At 35.1% G+C, this 15550-nt stretch overlaps 3 protein-coding genes across 3 annotated transcripts in view; 1 reads left to right on the top strand and 2 right to left on the bottom strand.

The window, feature by feature from the left end:
• Window positions 1–3441: 3441 nt before the first annotated feature.
• Naxe (NAD(P)HX epimerase) lies at window positions 3442–4574 on the bottom strand. The gene has a single exon (XM_069844128.1). It carries the CDS (start codon window positions 4445–4447, stop codon window positions 3665–3667), a length of 783 nt encoding a protein of 260 aa, XP_069700229.1. The 5' UTR covers window positions 4448–4574; the 3' UTR covers window positions 3442–3664.
• The window catches only part of LOC138712395 (uncharacterized), a 94305-nt gene continuing 82196 nt past the window's right edge, over window positions 3442–15550 (bottom strand). Inside the window, exons 3-4 of the mRNA XM_069844144.1 lie at window positions 14726–14939; window positions 3442–9350 (exon numbers count right to left, since the gene is read on the bottom strand). Of these exons, the coding sequence (XP_069700245.1) occupies window positions 9212–9350; window positions 14726–14939 (353 nt within the window). The 3' untranslated portion in view covers window positions 3442–9211. The remainder of the gene's footprint in view (window positions 9351–14725; window positions 14940–15550) is intronic.
• Window positions 5472–15550, top strand: part of LOC138712391 (zinc finger protein 271-like) — a 27456-nt gene continuing 17377 nt past the window's right edge. Inside the window, exon 1 of the mRNA XM_069844096.1 lies at window positions 5472–5610. The gene's annotated coding sequence lies outside the window, so the exon portion shown is untranslated. The remainder of the gene's footprint in view (window positions 5611–15550) is intronic.

Genomic DNA, 15550 nt, shown 5'->3' with positions numbered 1-15550 from the left:
TTTGGTCTCATTGAATGCTTTCTTCCGAGGTTTTCCCCAGCTGTGGGACTGAAGCCGGATGGTCTATGGCGAGTCTTCGGCCTCACTTCATTTCACCCCTTTGGTCTGATTGCCTGGTTGGGTTTTTTCCAAGGTTTTCCCCAACCAAAAGGCAAATGCCGGGTAATCTTTTGGCGAATCCTCGGGCCTCACTTCAACTCACTACATCTCGCCAAAATATTGTAAAAAATTGTAGATCTGTAAATCTGTAAAAATTGTAATTTTAATATTGTAAAATTTTGACTTGTTCCACATCTTAAAGCTTCATTGCTCATGTAAGATCTATGGAATATAATAAATGAAATGAAATGAAATGTCAGAATGAGTTCAAACTTGATGAGTATGTTGTAATGTGCACAAGAAACGAAATTCGTATTGGGTTTTAATATGTCGTGATTTTTATATGACTTTTGACCTTCTAATTAGGTAAATAACATTTTTTTTTAAATCGTTGAAGATTCAAAAGTGTTTATTTGCTGCAATATTCATCACACACAAAAATCGAAATGATTCTAGTTTGTACATATCTGAAGTTTATTTAAAAAATTTTCAAGGTAATCAGAAGAAAATTGTTATACAAGGTACTTATCAAGGGCAATTATTTATTTAATAATGTAATTTGCAGTATGTTGACAATTAAGTGACATACACAATTGAAACCTGGCACAGGATAGTCTGAGTACAATATATGTGTTTCCAAAATATCATAAAAATCGGTTGAAAAATGTAGAAGTTAAAAAATTCAGTCATAACTTCCCTTAAACTACATAAGTTATCTGTCTCTTACCACTTTATATCCGGTGATAGTACTAGTACTCCTGTGTCCCACGCAAATGTTAAAATTTGCGATTTTTCATTGAGAAAACCAACTGTAATATGGATGTGAATTCTTTATCATTCGACATTCCATCTCATTCACAGCATGGCCCAGGATAAAGTACCTACACCGAAACTAAAGAACATGAAATTTAATTGAGAAACATGCAGTATCAACCAGTAATGTAGGTATATATGTTGTAAAAATTCTTCAGTATTCCTTAGACATGTTTTGTAACACTCCTCAAGATTACTGAACATTCTTTTGAATGTCACTGTTGTTATAGAGCAGGGGTCGGCCGGAGGGAATAAGACCTTTGGGGAGACTGAGACGTAGATGGGAGGATAATATTAAAATAGATTTGAGGGAGGTGGGATATGATGATAGAGACTGGATTAATCTTGCTCAGGATAGGGACCGATGGCGGGCTTATGTGAGGGCGGCAATGAACTTCTGGGTTCCTTAAAAGCCAGTAAGTAAGTAAGGCCCTATTTCACACTTTCCAGTAATTTTCACGCTATTCACCACAGTTACAATCATTTCTATGGTCCTCATTGGGTGCAATAACATTTGGGCATTCTTAAGTAGTTCCAATTATACTCGATGACTATGTAACCATACAAATAATATGATTAAATCACTGTAAATGGAATTGCTTGTACAGTGAGTCCAAGTGAACGTTTCTGGTGTTTCTGTCGACCAACCCACAGGTCCTGCTGCTACTACTGCTGCTTGCATCCATGAACTGGGGGCGCTTCCTTATTATATTAATAACATTCAATATGCTGAAAATGTTGACTACCTTGTGTGATAGACCTACATAATTCACATCACATTATTTACAGAATCTTTTTCATTAAATCTAATCACTGCAAATAATTGATTAAATGGCGATCTTACTCGTGTTAATTATGTAAGCGTGTGTGGCTTACAGCTGTTTCGGTGTTGCTTGACACCATCCTCAGAGCCTACTAGATCCCGGCGCTATCTCAACTTCGCTGCCTGTTGTGTGGGTGCGTTCGTGTGATGAAGAGTTGTGTCAAATAGTGTGTGTGTATGATCTGTGTGTTGAGAATTTGATCAGGGTGTGTTTTAGTGTGTCTGTATATTTCATATTGTTCTAGTGTGTTGAGTTTTTGGTTCTTGGGTTGTATGTGTAGGATTTCCATGTCCGTATTTATGTTATTGTATGTGTGGTTAGGATTAGTTATGTATTCGGCATATGTAGATGCATTGTGTCCTCTGGTTATTGCTTTCATATGTTCTTTGTATCGAGTTTGGAATGATCTGCCTGTCTGTCCAATGTAGACACTGTCGCAACTAGTGCATATGAGTTTGTATACACCTATGCGGTTGTATTTATTTGTTTGTGTTGTTTGTGTGTTGAGATGTCTTTGTAGTGTGTTTTCTCTTCTGTATGCTATGTTGTATTTCTATTTTCTGAATGAGGATGCGATCTTGTGCATGATTTTGTTTTCGTATGTTAGTGTGATGTATTTCTTGTGTTTGTGTTGTGTTGTGTGTGTTTTTGTGTTTGTTGAGTTTTTGTTTTGTCTTCCTTATGATGTTGTCTATTATGTTTGGGTTGTAACCGTTTCCTTGTGCTATGTATTTGATTGTGTTCACTTCTTCATTGTAGTGTTGTTGGCTCAATTATTTATATTCAAGTGTTAAAAGTAGTGTACGAAAGATTCAACATGGATAATCACTATAGTTACTAATGTTTTTCTACATGGAACTGGGTGGCCAGGAAATTTACATCTAAAGTCTTCCATGAGGCTTGTGGTATGTTGGCAGGCTGATCACTCCACGACTTAGCTGCGTCAGTCTTGATAACCGGCAGTAAAGATATGCAGTGAATTAGCTAATCTTAAGTGCAGTTTATATTCTTGTGTTCTGCAATATTCAGAAAAAGAAACTGTGTTGCAGAACAAGGGAAAATTTTGAACGTAAATTTCTTGGCCGTCCAATTTCATGTAGAAAAACAGATATTAAATTTAGTGAGGTCCACTGTTGTGAGGTTTATTCCAGGGTTTCCCTCAATTCATTAAGAGCAAATTCTGGGTAACTTTTGGCAGTGGACCGGAAACTCATTTTGCTGGCATTGTCACCTTCATATCATTCAGACGCGAGATGATTACAGATGTTGATAAAGAGTCGTAAAATAAACCACTTTACCCAGTTATTTACAAATGGCTTTTAAGGAACCCGCAGGTTCATTGCCGCTCTCACATAAGCCCGCCATTGGTCCCTATCCTGAGCAAGATTAATCCAGTCCCTACCATCATATCCCACCTCCCTCAAATACATTTTAATATTATCCTCCCATCTATGTCTCAGCCTCCCCAAAAGTCTTACTAAAAATAGTAAGTTTAATGAAACAGGTTCTGTTTTTGTGTGAAACAGAACTACGGTACATATTATTGAATTATAACCACAGATATCTAATATTCTTCAACTCTGCGTTTCTGTAGATTACATCGAAACAACATGCATGTTGATTTATATTTCAGAAGAACGTCCATGATCATTATTCCTGTCTATAATAAAATATCGCTGAAGCCATAATTAAAATTCAAACTCCATTGTTAGCTGCTATTAACTGTACATTTATTTTGTAAAGATAAGAATACAAACATAAAAATTGGAAGCTAACTTTTGAAAGAAAGTAAGTTACTGTAAACAAAATTAATTAATACAACCCAATATTTTTTCTGTAATACCCATAACTTACATATAACTTACAATGTATTTGGAATATTCCTTCTGAATTCTGTAATGGATGTTGTACCCATAACTTCTGGGTAACTACAACTTTACACACAACTCTGTGCCTGGATACTCAGGAAGGTTAAGGCTATATTTCTCTTCCAATGCCGGTGGTACAAAACGTCCCCCCAAGTAATGAAATCTCCCTCTAAATTTCTCAGCACATTTTTTAGGAGCAGTGAGAGAAATTAGTAAGTCAGGTTGTAAGCCTCCGCTCTCAGGAATACCGCTTTCTACATCCCATCCACTTGGAATATCTACACTACACAAAGTAATTTTACTTTCCTGAATTGCATTGACAACAGAAACAAATTCTGCTCTCATAGGAGGCTTAAAACTAAATCCAAACAGAGCATCGACTAAGAGTGAATAATTTTTACAAATTTCAGCACTTGGGGGTTCTTCCAGGAACGGTATTTGCATTGCCTGACATTGTGTGGTTAGGTTATGGTACAAAGGTTTGTCTGTACGTTTCGGATAATAGACAGAAGGGCAATAGCCAAATAACTTTAAATGTCTAGCACAAACCAATCCGTCACCTCCGTTATTTCCAGGACCACAGAACACAAGCACGTTGTTATCACTTAAACTGGCCAGAGGATAACACTTGGCAATTGCTACAGCACAACTTAGACCTGCCAGTTCCATCAATTGGTCAACACTGAATTTATAATCGTTGAACAACTCTTGATCAATGTTTATGGCTTCTTTCTGTCCCAAGAACTTCACCATGTTTCTCGAATACGTAGCTGTTGATAATCCTTTTCTAAAAGTTTTAACAGTAAACGCAGATTGCCGGAATATCGCAGCAAACACGTTCATAACAAAGTAAGGTTATGTTTTAGTACAAATACTAACTACAGTGCGCATGATCGGTTCATATATCGACAAAACACGTGTGATGTGAGCTACGATTATTAATGAATATCGAACTATGATATCGAGTACTTAACTATAGTATGATTAGGTTTATCCTGTTCATATCAGCATTGTCATTGAATAGGGGATTTAATACCATTAAACATTCTAAATTTTGGTACAATTAAACTGTTTTATATGAAATAGCATGTCTTACATGCAATTTAGATGTCTGTGCGGTAATTTTAACCATGTTAGAACTAAAATTACATCATTTCATGTGCATAATTTCCTAATAAATTGACTCTTTGATTGTAATGAGAGAAAAAAAAAACGTCTTTGCTATAGCTACACAGAAATACAAAAGACTCAAAACGACTTTTTCAATATCAAGAATACTGAACGTTTATTTCAGCTATCTCCAAATGAGATTTTCTGCAGGATTACAAAATTTCCATTCATGTAAAAAAGGTACGGACAAATAATAATAATTATATGCTCTAAGCTGGCCACTTTAGATCCCAAAGGAAGGGAGGATTTTGTACTGAAATGGAAAGCGCAGCGATTCTAGAACTTATTATACAAAAAGAAATCCTCGTTTCCGTCTGGAATCGAACATGCGCCCTTGCAGTCTGCAGGCAGTGTCCTACGCACTTGAATTAAGCTCAATTAAGGTAAATAACATTTATCTTGTTTTGGACTTTAAAGTTTTGGACTCATAGTTTCTTGTATCTCTGAATCCACTTGTTCAGAAATTTATTGCAAGCTCAGTTAATACAAAATAGATTGCAAATGAATAATTTGATTGTCTAATTTTTCTGTTGCTACTTCCATGCTTTAACACAAGATGGTGTGAAATACAGTGCGAACAATATGGCGACAATTAATTGTTGAAATTGTTTTGGGGTTATGGAAAAAATATAAAAAATCGCAACTAATATCAATGAACCTACTTATTAGTTGCAAAAATATATATTGTTGAATAATACAAGAGTCTCAGCAATATCAGTTTCATAATAGTGTTAGAAGTTGCAGTGTGTAACCAAATTATGTGACCGTCTATGTTAGGATATTATGGCAAAAGATAGGAAGATGAGAAGATGAAGGTTAGGTGTGTTTAGTAAAGGGTAAGTGGTAGAAGTCAGTAACTGTGACGATTGGGATATTAATTTAATATATAATGATATATTAGTGGTTAAACTTCTTAATTTATATACTCATCCAAACACTCACTGAACTAAATTCTGCCAATGTTGAACAGGCCTAATTTTACTTTTATTATGTACCGTATTTACCTCTCTGTCTTATTCTTGACTTGGTGACATACATATTTTATTTCGTTTCACTTATCAGCATGGTTTTGAAACTATTATGGAAAAATCCATACATTAAGGGCATTTGGTGCTGAATAATTGCATTACAACAGTCACATATAATAGCTTATTATGAAGCTAACTATGTCTGCTTAAATAATGCATTTAAACACCAGATTACAATGGAAGAAGGAATAAATTCAATTCAGGTAATGAATAAAAAAAAAAATTCATTGCAGTTAGCTGTCTGAAAAAAATCTTAAAAAAACTAGGTACTGGTAGGTCTATTTCAGATTAAATATTTTAGGAGTCACTCTATAATGTTATATGCAATTGTAACCTACTGAACTGCAGGCAACATATGACAATTAAACAAAATGTAAAGAAACACTTATATATTTAACATTTTTTAAAAATAAAACTTATAAACCGCCTGTAAATAAAGTTAATTCTCTAGAAAAGCTACACCAAAGGAGGCTTAATTCTCTTTTGCTTCACTAGCTTTTCTGAGATGTATATAGTGATAAACACATGGTTTTAGTTTGCAGCCACAGATACTTTTAACATAAAAATCGTTTGATAATTATCTGTATATTCTAATGTACTGTTGTAGCTTCCTTTCTCTCCACTTTATTAACCAATATAATACTCGAAAGGTTCAGGATGCAATACTAGAGAAACGGAACATTTGCCTAGTAATTCATCCTGAACCGCATGTTATTTTGGTAATTAGTGGAGGAGGAAGGAAGCTGTACCTGCTTTGGTGTAGTTCATCTGGAGAATCTACAACAGTGCATTAGAATATACAGATGAGTATCAAACTATTATTATGTTGAAACTATTTGTGACTGTAAACTAAGACCACATACTTAAATTTTTCTCACGACTTTGCGTGGATTATTAGCCTTTCTAAAAAGCCACCTAGATATGAGTTTTGAGATGTACAGTCTTAGAAAAAATTTTTGTCGCACAGATACTTTATGTATGTATGTATGTATGTATGTATATATATGTATGTATTTACACTGCAATTGGGCAAGCACCTGGTGGCAGTGGTATATACAATATTAACAATACACAATAAAATTTTACAACACATATACAATTTTATACACAATACAATAAGAATACACGATACAATTTAACACAATAATAATACAACATAAATAAAATACCTAATTTTACAATACAACCTACATAATTATGTATAGGTCCTACATAAGTTTCAATAGTCTTTCACTTTACTCTCATCTCATTCCCTGTAGTGGCACTATGACGCATTTCACTGACACTTTAGCACACATTTCACTGACACTTTGGCACACATTTCACTGACACTATAGAACACATTTCATTGACGCTATAAATTATCACTGATCGGAACTATTCACTGCACTGTAAAACCATAACTTCACTGACTCACCTCGCTTCACTGATACAACAGTTCAAATAAGTCAAATAATTACATCCTTATGCATACTTATAAACAGAACTACATTTAAACTAAACATTTCTAGTCTAAGGCCCTCTTACACGCTATTTTTAAATAATTTACAATTCAAGCCAAGGAAATAAATTTGTCAGGCTAGATAAATACATGTCACCTTAAAAAATTAAATGTTGAATGTCACCTTAATTTTAATTTGCACTTTATACACAACTTTTTAAGTTATTCTTGAATCTCCTTAAGGAAGGACAGCCCTCAAAGACCGCTGCAGGTAGGTCATTCCAATCATTTATAGTTCTATTTAAAAATGAGAATTTACCTACATCCGTTTTCTGTTTCCTACAATTGATTTTAAAATCATGATCGTTCCTACCATAGTACGTTGGCTTTTCTAACCGAGCCGTTATGTCTACCCATGCTTTCTCACCTAGATGTGCTGTATACAATGATGTTATTCTAGTTTTCCTACGTCTGTTTTCCAAAGTTTCCCATTTAAGTTCTTTTATCGTATCATTTCCATCTTCTCTTTTACCTTTAAAAAATTTAGCTGCCCTATACTGGATTCTTTCTAAGGAATTTATCTGATATATTCTATAGGGATTCCAACATGTAGTTCCGTATTCCATTAACGGTCGCACTAACGTTAGATATGCTATTTCCCTCGATTTGGGGCTAGCCTTTCTCAAGATTCTCATAATAAAGTGAAGTGCCCTCCATGCTTTACCCGTAACATTATCTACATGCTCTCCCCAAGAAAGTTTGGAGTTTAAATACACTCCTAGGTATTTACAACATTGTTCTTGCGGAATTACAACAGCCCCAGAAAGCAGGTGGTGTGCATGATCAGACATACAACGAAACAAAACTAATTTTATTAGCTCAACTAGTCATTCTCTTGTGAACCAAGCCGCTTGTCTTCTGATCATGTGTACTGCCTCCTTTCTGGGACTTACAAAGTAGGCCTATCTGTGCGACAAAACTTTTTTATAAGACTGTACAGGCTTCCTGGGCACTCTGTATATTAATTCATTATCTTACTGGTCTGTTGTATGTATGACACAGTGTACAGTTCTACAACAGTGTTTTCTGCTTCATTTAATTTTAGTCACACTGCATGTAAGTCTTCATTTGTTCACATAAAGAAACATTAACAACCACTAAGATTCACATGCCATATCGTCTACTTTTCTCTATTTTACTAGGCCTACATAGTTTTCTATAGTCCGACCATCGGATCTGTGCCCCCGTAAGATATGCGAACTGAACCTCAATTCCTTTTCAGCCTCGGCAATTCATTTCTCCCCCTGTATTCCTATTTCTCTCTTTTCTACCCCTCTCTCTTTCTCTCCCCCACTACTCACAATTTTGAGCCTTCTTGCGGGACAGTTTATTTGCACTTGCAGTCAACTCAACATGAATACTGTAGCACGGAGTGGTGAAAGAAATATTATTAAGCAAGTAATAGCATTTTACATAAGTCAATCAGCGTCATTAGACCTACTTAAATTAAATTATGAATAAGTAATAATTAACCTTACAGTATTATAAGCAATATTCAAGAGACATGACACTGTTTGACGGAAGTTTGGCAACATCCCTATTCGGCAAGGTTCGTGGCCTGCCGTTTGACGTAGTGGGAGAGAAACGGGTGGAATGGGGTGAGTAGAGGCGTTAACTTTTCCAAGAACGACGACAGCGCTGAAGGGGCATAGATCCGATGGTACGACAATAATCACTCAATATTATTTCTTGTTCTTCTTTTGTTTTATGACCGCCAGTCACAAAGCTGTTGCCATGCAAGTGGTGAATCTTGGAGCACAGGTTTCTTTTCTTTGTTTTCATGGAAGAAGGACACCAATGGCTTACACCACAGCCTGAGGCTTACCACTATCGTAGGGATGATTGTTGAAGTCCGTAGGACCACATTCCTATAAATATCGTGATTCACTGTTTGGTGCCATTTATCGATCAACTTGCACAACAGTCAGTTCTGATGAAGTCCGTATTTAACGCCCCTCCATCGCCTTGAGAGTTCTGGAACCCCTTCAGAACGATGCAGTCTGTGTGCAAGTCAGCAGCACTACGTCCTCTTGCATCTTTTGCCGACCTGAAATTATTAAATCATCGTAAATGGAGTTGAAATTAATCACAGCGAAATAAGCCCAAGAGTCCAACAACAAAAATGTCCTAGCTTTTACTTTAAATTGTTTGAGGAAAAACCAATGAGCACATAATGCATAGAGTAGACACTAGCATTTTAATACCACTGTAAGGAGTGAAGCCACTTTGATGACCTGACGCCATCTTGTTGCTACCAAAACATTGCAAAATAGCTATTACGTTATAGGAGATCTTATGCAGCACATGTAGGCATATTGAAATTAGTACTTACTTACTTACAAATGGCTTTTAAGGAACCCGAAGGTTCATTGCCGCTCTCACATAAGCCCGCCATCGGTCCCTATCCTGTGCAAGATTAATCCAGTCTCTATCATCATACCCCACCTCCCTCAAATCCATTTTAATAATATCCTCCCATCTACGTCTCGGCCTCCCTAAAGGTCTTTTTCCCTCCGGTCTCCCAACTAACACTCTATATGCATTTCTGGATTCGCCCAAACGTGCTACATGCCCTGCCCATCTCAAACGTCTGGATTTTAAGTTCCTAATTATGTCAGGTGAAGAATACAATGCGTGCAGTTCTGTGTTGTGTAACTTTCTCCATTCTCCTGTAACTTCATCCCGCTTAGCCCCAAATATTTTCCTAAGCACCTTATTCTCAAACACCCTTAACCTATGTTTCTCTCTCAAAGTGAGAGTCCAAGTTTCACAACCATACAGAAGAACCGGTAATATAACTGTTTTATAAATTCTAACTTTCAGATTTTTGGACAGCAGACTGGATGATAAGAGCTTCTCAACCGAATAATAACACGCATTTCCCATATTTATTCTGCGTTTAATTTCCTCCCGAGTGTCATTTATATTTGTTACTGTTGCTCCAAGATATTTGAATTTTTCCACCTCTTCGAAGGATAAATCTCCAATTTTTATATTTCCATTTCGTACAATATTCTGGTCACGAGACATAATCATATACTTTGTCTTTTCGGGATTTTCTTCCAAACCGATCGTTTTACTTGCTTCAAGTAAAATTTCCGTTGTTTTCCCTAATCGTTTGTGTATTTTCTCCTAACATATTCACGTCATCCGCATAGACAAGAAGCTGATGTAACCCGTTCAATTCCAAACCCTCTCTGTTATCCTGGACTTTCCTAATGGCATATTCTAGAGCGAAGTTGAAAAGTAAAGGCATCTCCCTGCTTTAGCCCGCAGTGAATTGGATAAGCATCAGATAGAAACTGACCTATACGGACTCTGCTGTTCGTTTCACTGAGACACATTTTAATTAATCGAACTAGTTTCTTGGGAATACCAAATTCAATAAGAATATCATACAAAACTTCCCTCTTAACCGAGTCATATGCCTTTTTGAATTCTATGAATAACTGCTGTACTGCACCCTTATACTCCCATTTTTTCTCCATTATCTGTCGAATACAAAAAATCTGATCAATAATCGATCTATTACGCCTAAAACCACACTGATGATCCCCAATAATTTCATCTACGTACGGAGTTAATCTTCTCAAAAGAATATTGGACAAAATTTTGTACGACATATTGAAATTAGTTCATTTATTAATTAAAACAATGAAGCAACATGACAATCAACTGCCCATGTGCTAACCAGGAGCCCAATGTTTTGGTAGCATCATAATGGCGGCTGTCCACAAAAGCGGCTTCACCTCCAAGCTGTTCTTGTCTACTCTATGCATTCTGTGCTCGTTGGGAAAAGCTTGAGAAAAAAACACAACCAGCCAGTTTGTCCCAACCAGGATTTGAACCCAGGCCGGTAGTCTTGCAATCAGATGTGCTAACTACTAGTACATAACAGAGAAGAGATTAGGCCTACACATAGGACTTTCTAGAAAAATCATAATTTCATCTATGAACGATATTTGTCATTGTTTATATTTCACACAGAATAAAGATTGTTATTAAAGTTTCTCTTACGAGAAAAAAGAAATATGTTGTTGTTGTTGTTTTCTAATGCCAGGCGTTTGACAATAAAGTCATTTGACCTCTTGCACTCCAATATTTTTCAAAGATATTATCATGGTCAGCCACTGAAGCACAGATTTTGAGGTGTTCCGAATCCATTTCTTGGTTTGAGTTGCACAATGGGCAGTTAGGGGACTGATATATTCCAATTCTATGCAGGTGTTTGGCCAAACAATCATGGCCTGTTGCCAATCTAAATGCAGCTACAGACGATTTTCGTGGTAAATCGGGAATTAACTGTGGATTATGATGCAGAGAGTTCCATTTTTTCCCTTGGGATTGTGTTATCAAATTTTGTTTGTTGAAGTCTAAGTATGTAGATTTAATAAATCTTTTCACAGAGTAATACGTAGATTTAGTAACAGGTCTGTAAGTAGCAGTGCTACCCTTGAAAAAAGAAATACTGAATTATGTTTCCACTTTTTCCATGGACCCAGGTTCGATCCCCGGTATACTTCTGATTTATAACTTGTGTTGGACAAGCCCATTGTCCAGGTAACACGGGTTTTCCTCAGTAGGTCCAGTTCCCATATGACATCCCAACAAATCTCCACATCTCATCTCATCGTGGGTGTAGTGTAGACCAGCCTCCTATGGCACATCCTGGGCAATGACTCTATCGGTAAATTCGTCTACACAACTGACTTCATATGGGTGAATGACTAACAGTCAAGTACCCGCTCTTAGTAAAAGAAAGATTTCCAGTTTAGCCTGTAATTAAGGCGGTAGCTGGAAAATGGACTCATAGGTCTATTGGCCCTTTTTCGGGAGAACATTTAATTCGATTCTCCGTTTTAAAATCTACTTGCTTACATAGTTTCGTTTCAATATCTTGTAAACAGAGGACAGGGTAGCTAAATGAATGAACTGATGTACCCTTGCGTAGTTGTGGAATTCAGAAAACATGAGTGAAGATGATCCTCAAAGTGAGTATGAGTCCATCCAGGATGTGCACTAAAGTGTAAACTGCACTCTGAAGATAAACTTTGAAGTGAGTGTGAATCTATTCTAGATTAATACCAAATAACCTGTAGTCTGTATTCTGTATCCAACAGATATTCTTGATTTTTACGTATTCAGTAGAGATATATGTAAGAAATATAATTTTATTAAGGGGAGGCAGAGGTGAATATTTCAAAATTTATCCGATTTGTTTGAAATTGATCATGGATGCTAAGTATGTTATTAGTAATGGACATACCAAGTTTCAACTTTCTAAGTATAATAGTTCTGTAAATATTAATAATTTTATAAAACTTTATATCGTTTGATATAAAATGCTCCATGCACCATAATGTAAGAAATTTTCATTATTTCTTTTTATTTATATGTTCAGAGAAGGTATATAAATAATGATATATTATGGGAATAATATAGTAATACAGATATCTTGGTTTTAATTTCATACTTTTAAGGGCACAAAATCAAAAACTAACATCGGAATATCAAAATAAAGATAATAAAAATGGAAAAAAACAAAATTTTCATTTTTTCTTCAGTTTTGTTCGAAAATTTCACCTCTGCCTCCCCTTAAAATGATTATGAACTTGTAAACCTCTGTAATGTGCGCTGTTCAATGCTGATGTTTAATGTCTGCTAAAATATAAAGATATTTTGATAAAATAAGCTTCTTCTCTGGAAAAAGGGCTTATAAAATGTTTCAATAAAATATGTATATCTATAACACTATTAAAGTCAGAATGCATTATTCAACAAAAGCTTGTAGACAAATATTATTGTAACAGTATGCAAATTGTTATATTGATAAAAGTGCATTCAAAATCTTTCAATCTCTGTTTCCTCGAAACATGACTTTTACTTATGGGCCCTTTTTCTGGCTACCGCCTCAATTTATACCTCATTTTGCTTACTGTGTGAAGTTAACAAATTGGAGCACATGATTAATAATACTTTTTCATTATCAATTTCTTTTTGTCTTCTTCGTCATGTCTAAAAAACATAGTTTAGTCATAGGAAAATTATCTTTAAAGTAAACACAAGCCTGCGTTCACTCTCTTCATTTAAAAACAACTCCACTTTATAATTGAATCACAATATTGAGAAACCCCACATGTCCAATTTTTTACGAAATTGAGTTATATGTGATTTCGTATTCTAAACATGTAAACTCACGATATTATGAAGCGAAACCCCACATATTCCCATCAACACTCATTTTAGCTAAAGTGTTAAGAAAAGAATAATATGAGCACAAATCTAGGATCTGAGATGTTTTTTGTATCTCCTGAAAAGTTTAGTTTTCCAGACATGTGGAGTTTCTCAATATTCCGGTTGAATTAAAGTGAATAGTTATTTGGTAAGTAATGGTTAGCATGTCTGGCTGTGACACGAGTGGGCCCGGGTTGAAATCCTGGTTGGGACAAGTTCCCGGGTTGGGTTTTTTTTTTTCCCCACATTTCCCCACCTCAACCAACTGAAGTGAAACTGCTGGGTATCTTTCCGGTGTTGGACTTTGGACTCATTTCGCCATCATTTATTCACATGTCATGTCATATTATTTAGGAATAATTTTACATTTCAAAGTCATATTAATAATATTATAAATTTGTCCTATTAAAAGTTTAGGTTTTCTTATGAGAAATTCTTGTAAATTTAAAGTCAAAACTATAATAATTTTGTATAATTCCATTGTTCTATCTAAATTAGAGTATGCTGCTGTTATCTGGAACCCAGTTGCTAACAAATATATTCTGTTGCTAGAAAAAATTCAAAATAAATTTCTAAAATGATTATATTACAGAATTTATAATGATTATCCTGCCTATGAGAGTTATGCTACAATGCTTCAACATTTCCATTTTACTAGTTTGCAAATTAGACGAAATTGTCAATCTTAAAAACTTTCTTTGTAAAATTATTAACAATAAGTTAGACTGTGTTGGTTTATTTTATTATATAACATTATATGCACCTAAGCTTAAAACGAAATTTCGAAATTTATTTTACATACCAAGGACAAATACTGAATCCCACAAAAATTCCCCAGTTTTCCAAATGTTACAGTTACACAATAAATTACATCCTCATCCGGATGTTGATATTTTCAATATGAATTTTTCTAGATACAGAATTATTTGTTATCATATTTTACAGAATATTGTTGTTAGTTAATTTGAAGCTACTTTCACACCTTATTTCAATTTCTCTTTTTTTTCTGTCTCTTATTTCTATTTTGTTTCAGTTTTTAATAAGTGTATGTTTCCTGTTCCTTGTTTATGTTTTATAAATTAATTTCTTAGTCGTGAACATTGTAATTGGGCTTTGCCTGTTATGTTCAACAACAAATGAATAAATAAAAACATGTTAAGTTCACAGTGCAATGTGCTGTATACATACAAGAGCGTGACAGTTTGGAGACAATATCGTTCACAAGCAATCCCCAAATACTGGCTGGCGATGTACTGATTGGGCTGGCCTAGGGACGACTGAGCTCGAAACCTGGATATACAGCGAACCTTAGTGTGGTCAGTTGATGTAGTTTGTGAGCCGAGCTTGAGGGTTAACAGAGTAGGTCTTCTAAGTTGCAGTGCTGGATTGTAGTATTCCCTTCCTGAAATTAAATAAATTCAAATACTTGAAAAAACAAACAATTATAAACAATAATAACGAAATGAACAATAAATGTAGTGAATTGAACTACCCTATGCTCGCAATAACAATCACGAACAGCATACACGTTTCACGGAATTGTAGGGATTTGATGAATCTCTTGTAACTTTTTCCAGAGTTCATTCTACTAAAACTGTACATAATTTTCCTTTCATTTCGGAAAGTAAGGCACCACTTATGTTTGTGCGACACTGAATCGACCATCAACCTTGGTGGTTGTTACGTTTTGTACAAAGATTGGTATATGGCAGTAGTGGTGTGTTCTAGATGAGTCATAAATATGCAGAAAGGAAATGGAGATTCCTAAAGGGACCCCTCAGACGATCAATATTTATTGTCAGTATTATTGAATGTGTGCTGGAATAGACTCTGTTAGAGTTAAGACTTTCAGGCCTTTTCTTTCACTCAACCAAAACTAACTACTATAAACCATAATATGATATATAATATAATAAACTAAAATAATAATAATAATAATTATTATTATTTACTTTATGAGTATCGTAATGTTTGATATTACAATACCGGTACGAGATTGGAAAGTTGTCGAAC

The sequence above is a fragment of the Periplaneta americana genome, chromosome 2 (genome assembly GCF_040183065.1).
Source record: "Periplaneta americana isolate PAMFEO1 chromosome 2, P.americana_PAMFEO1_priV1, whole genome shotgun sequence".
NCBI lineage: Eukaryota > Metazoa > Arthropoda > Insecta > Blattodea > Blattidae > Periplaneta > Periplaneta americana.
This window is presented reverse-complemented; position numbering and strand designations above follow the sequence as displayed.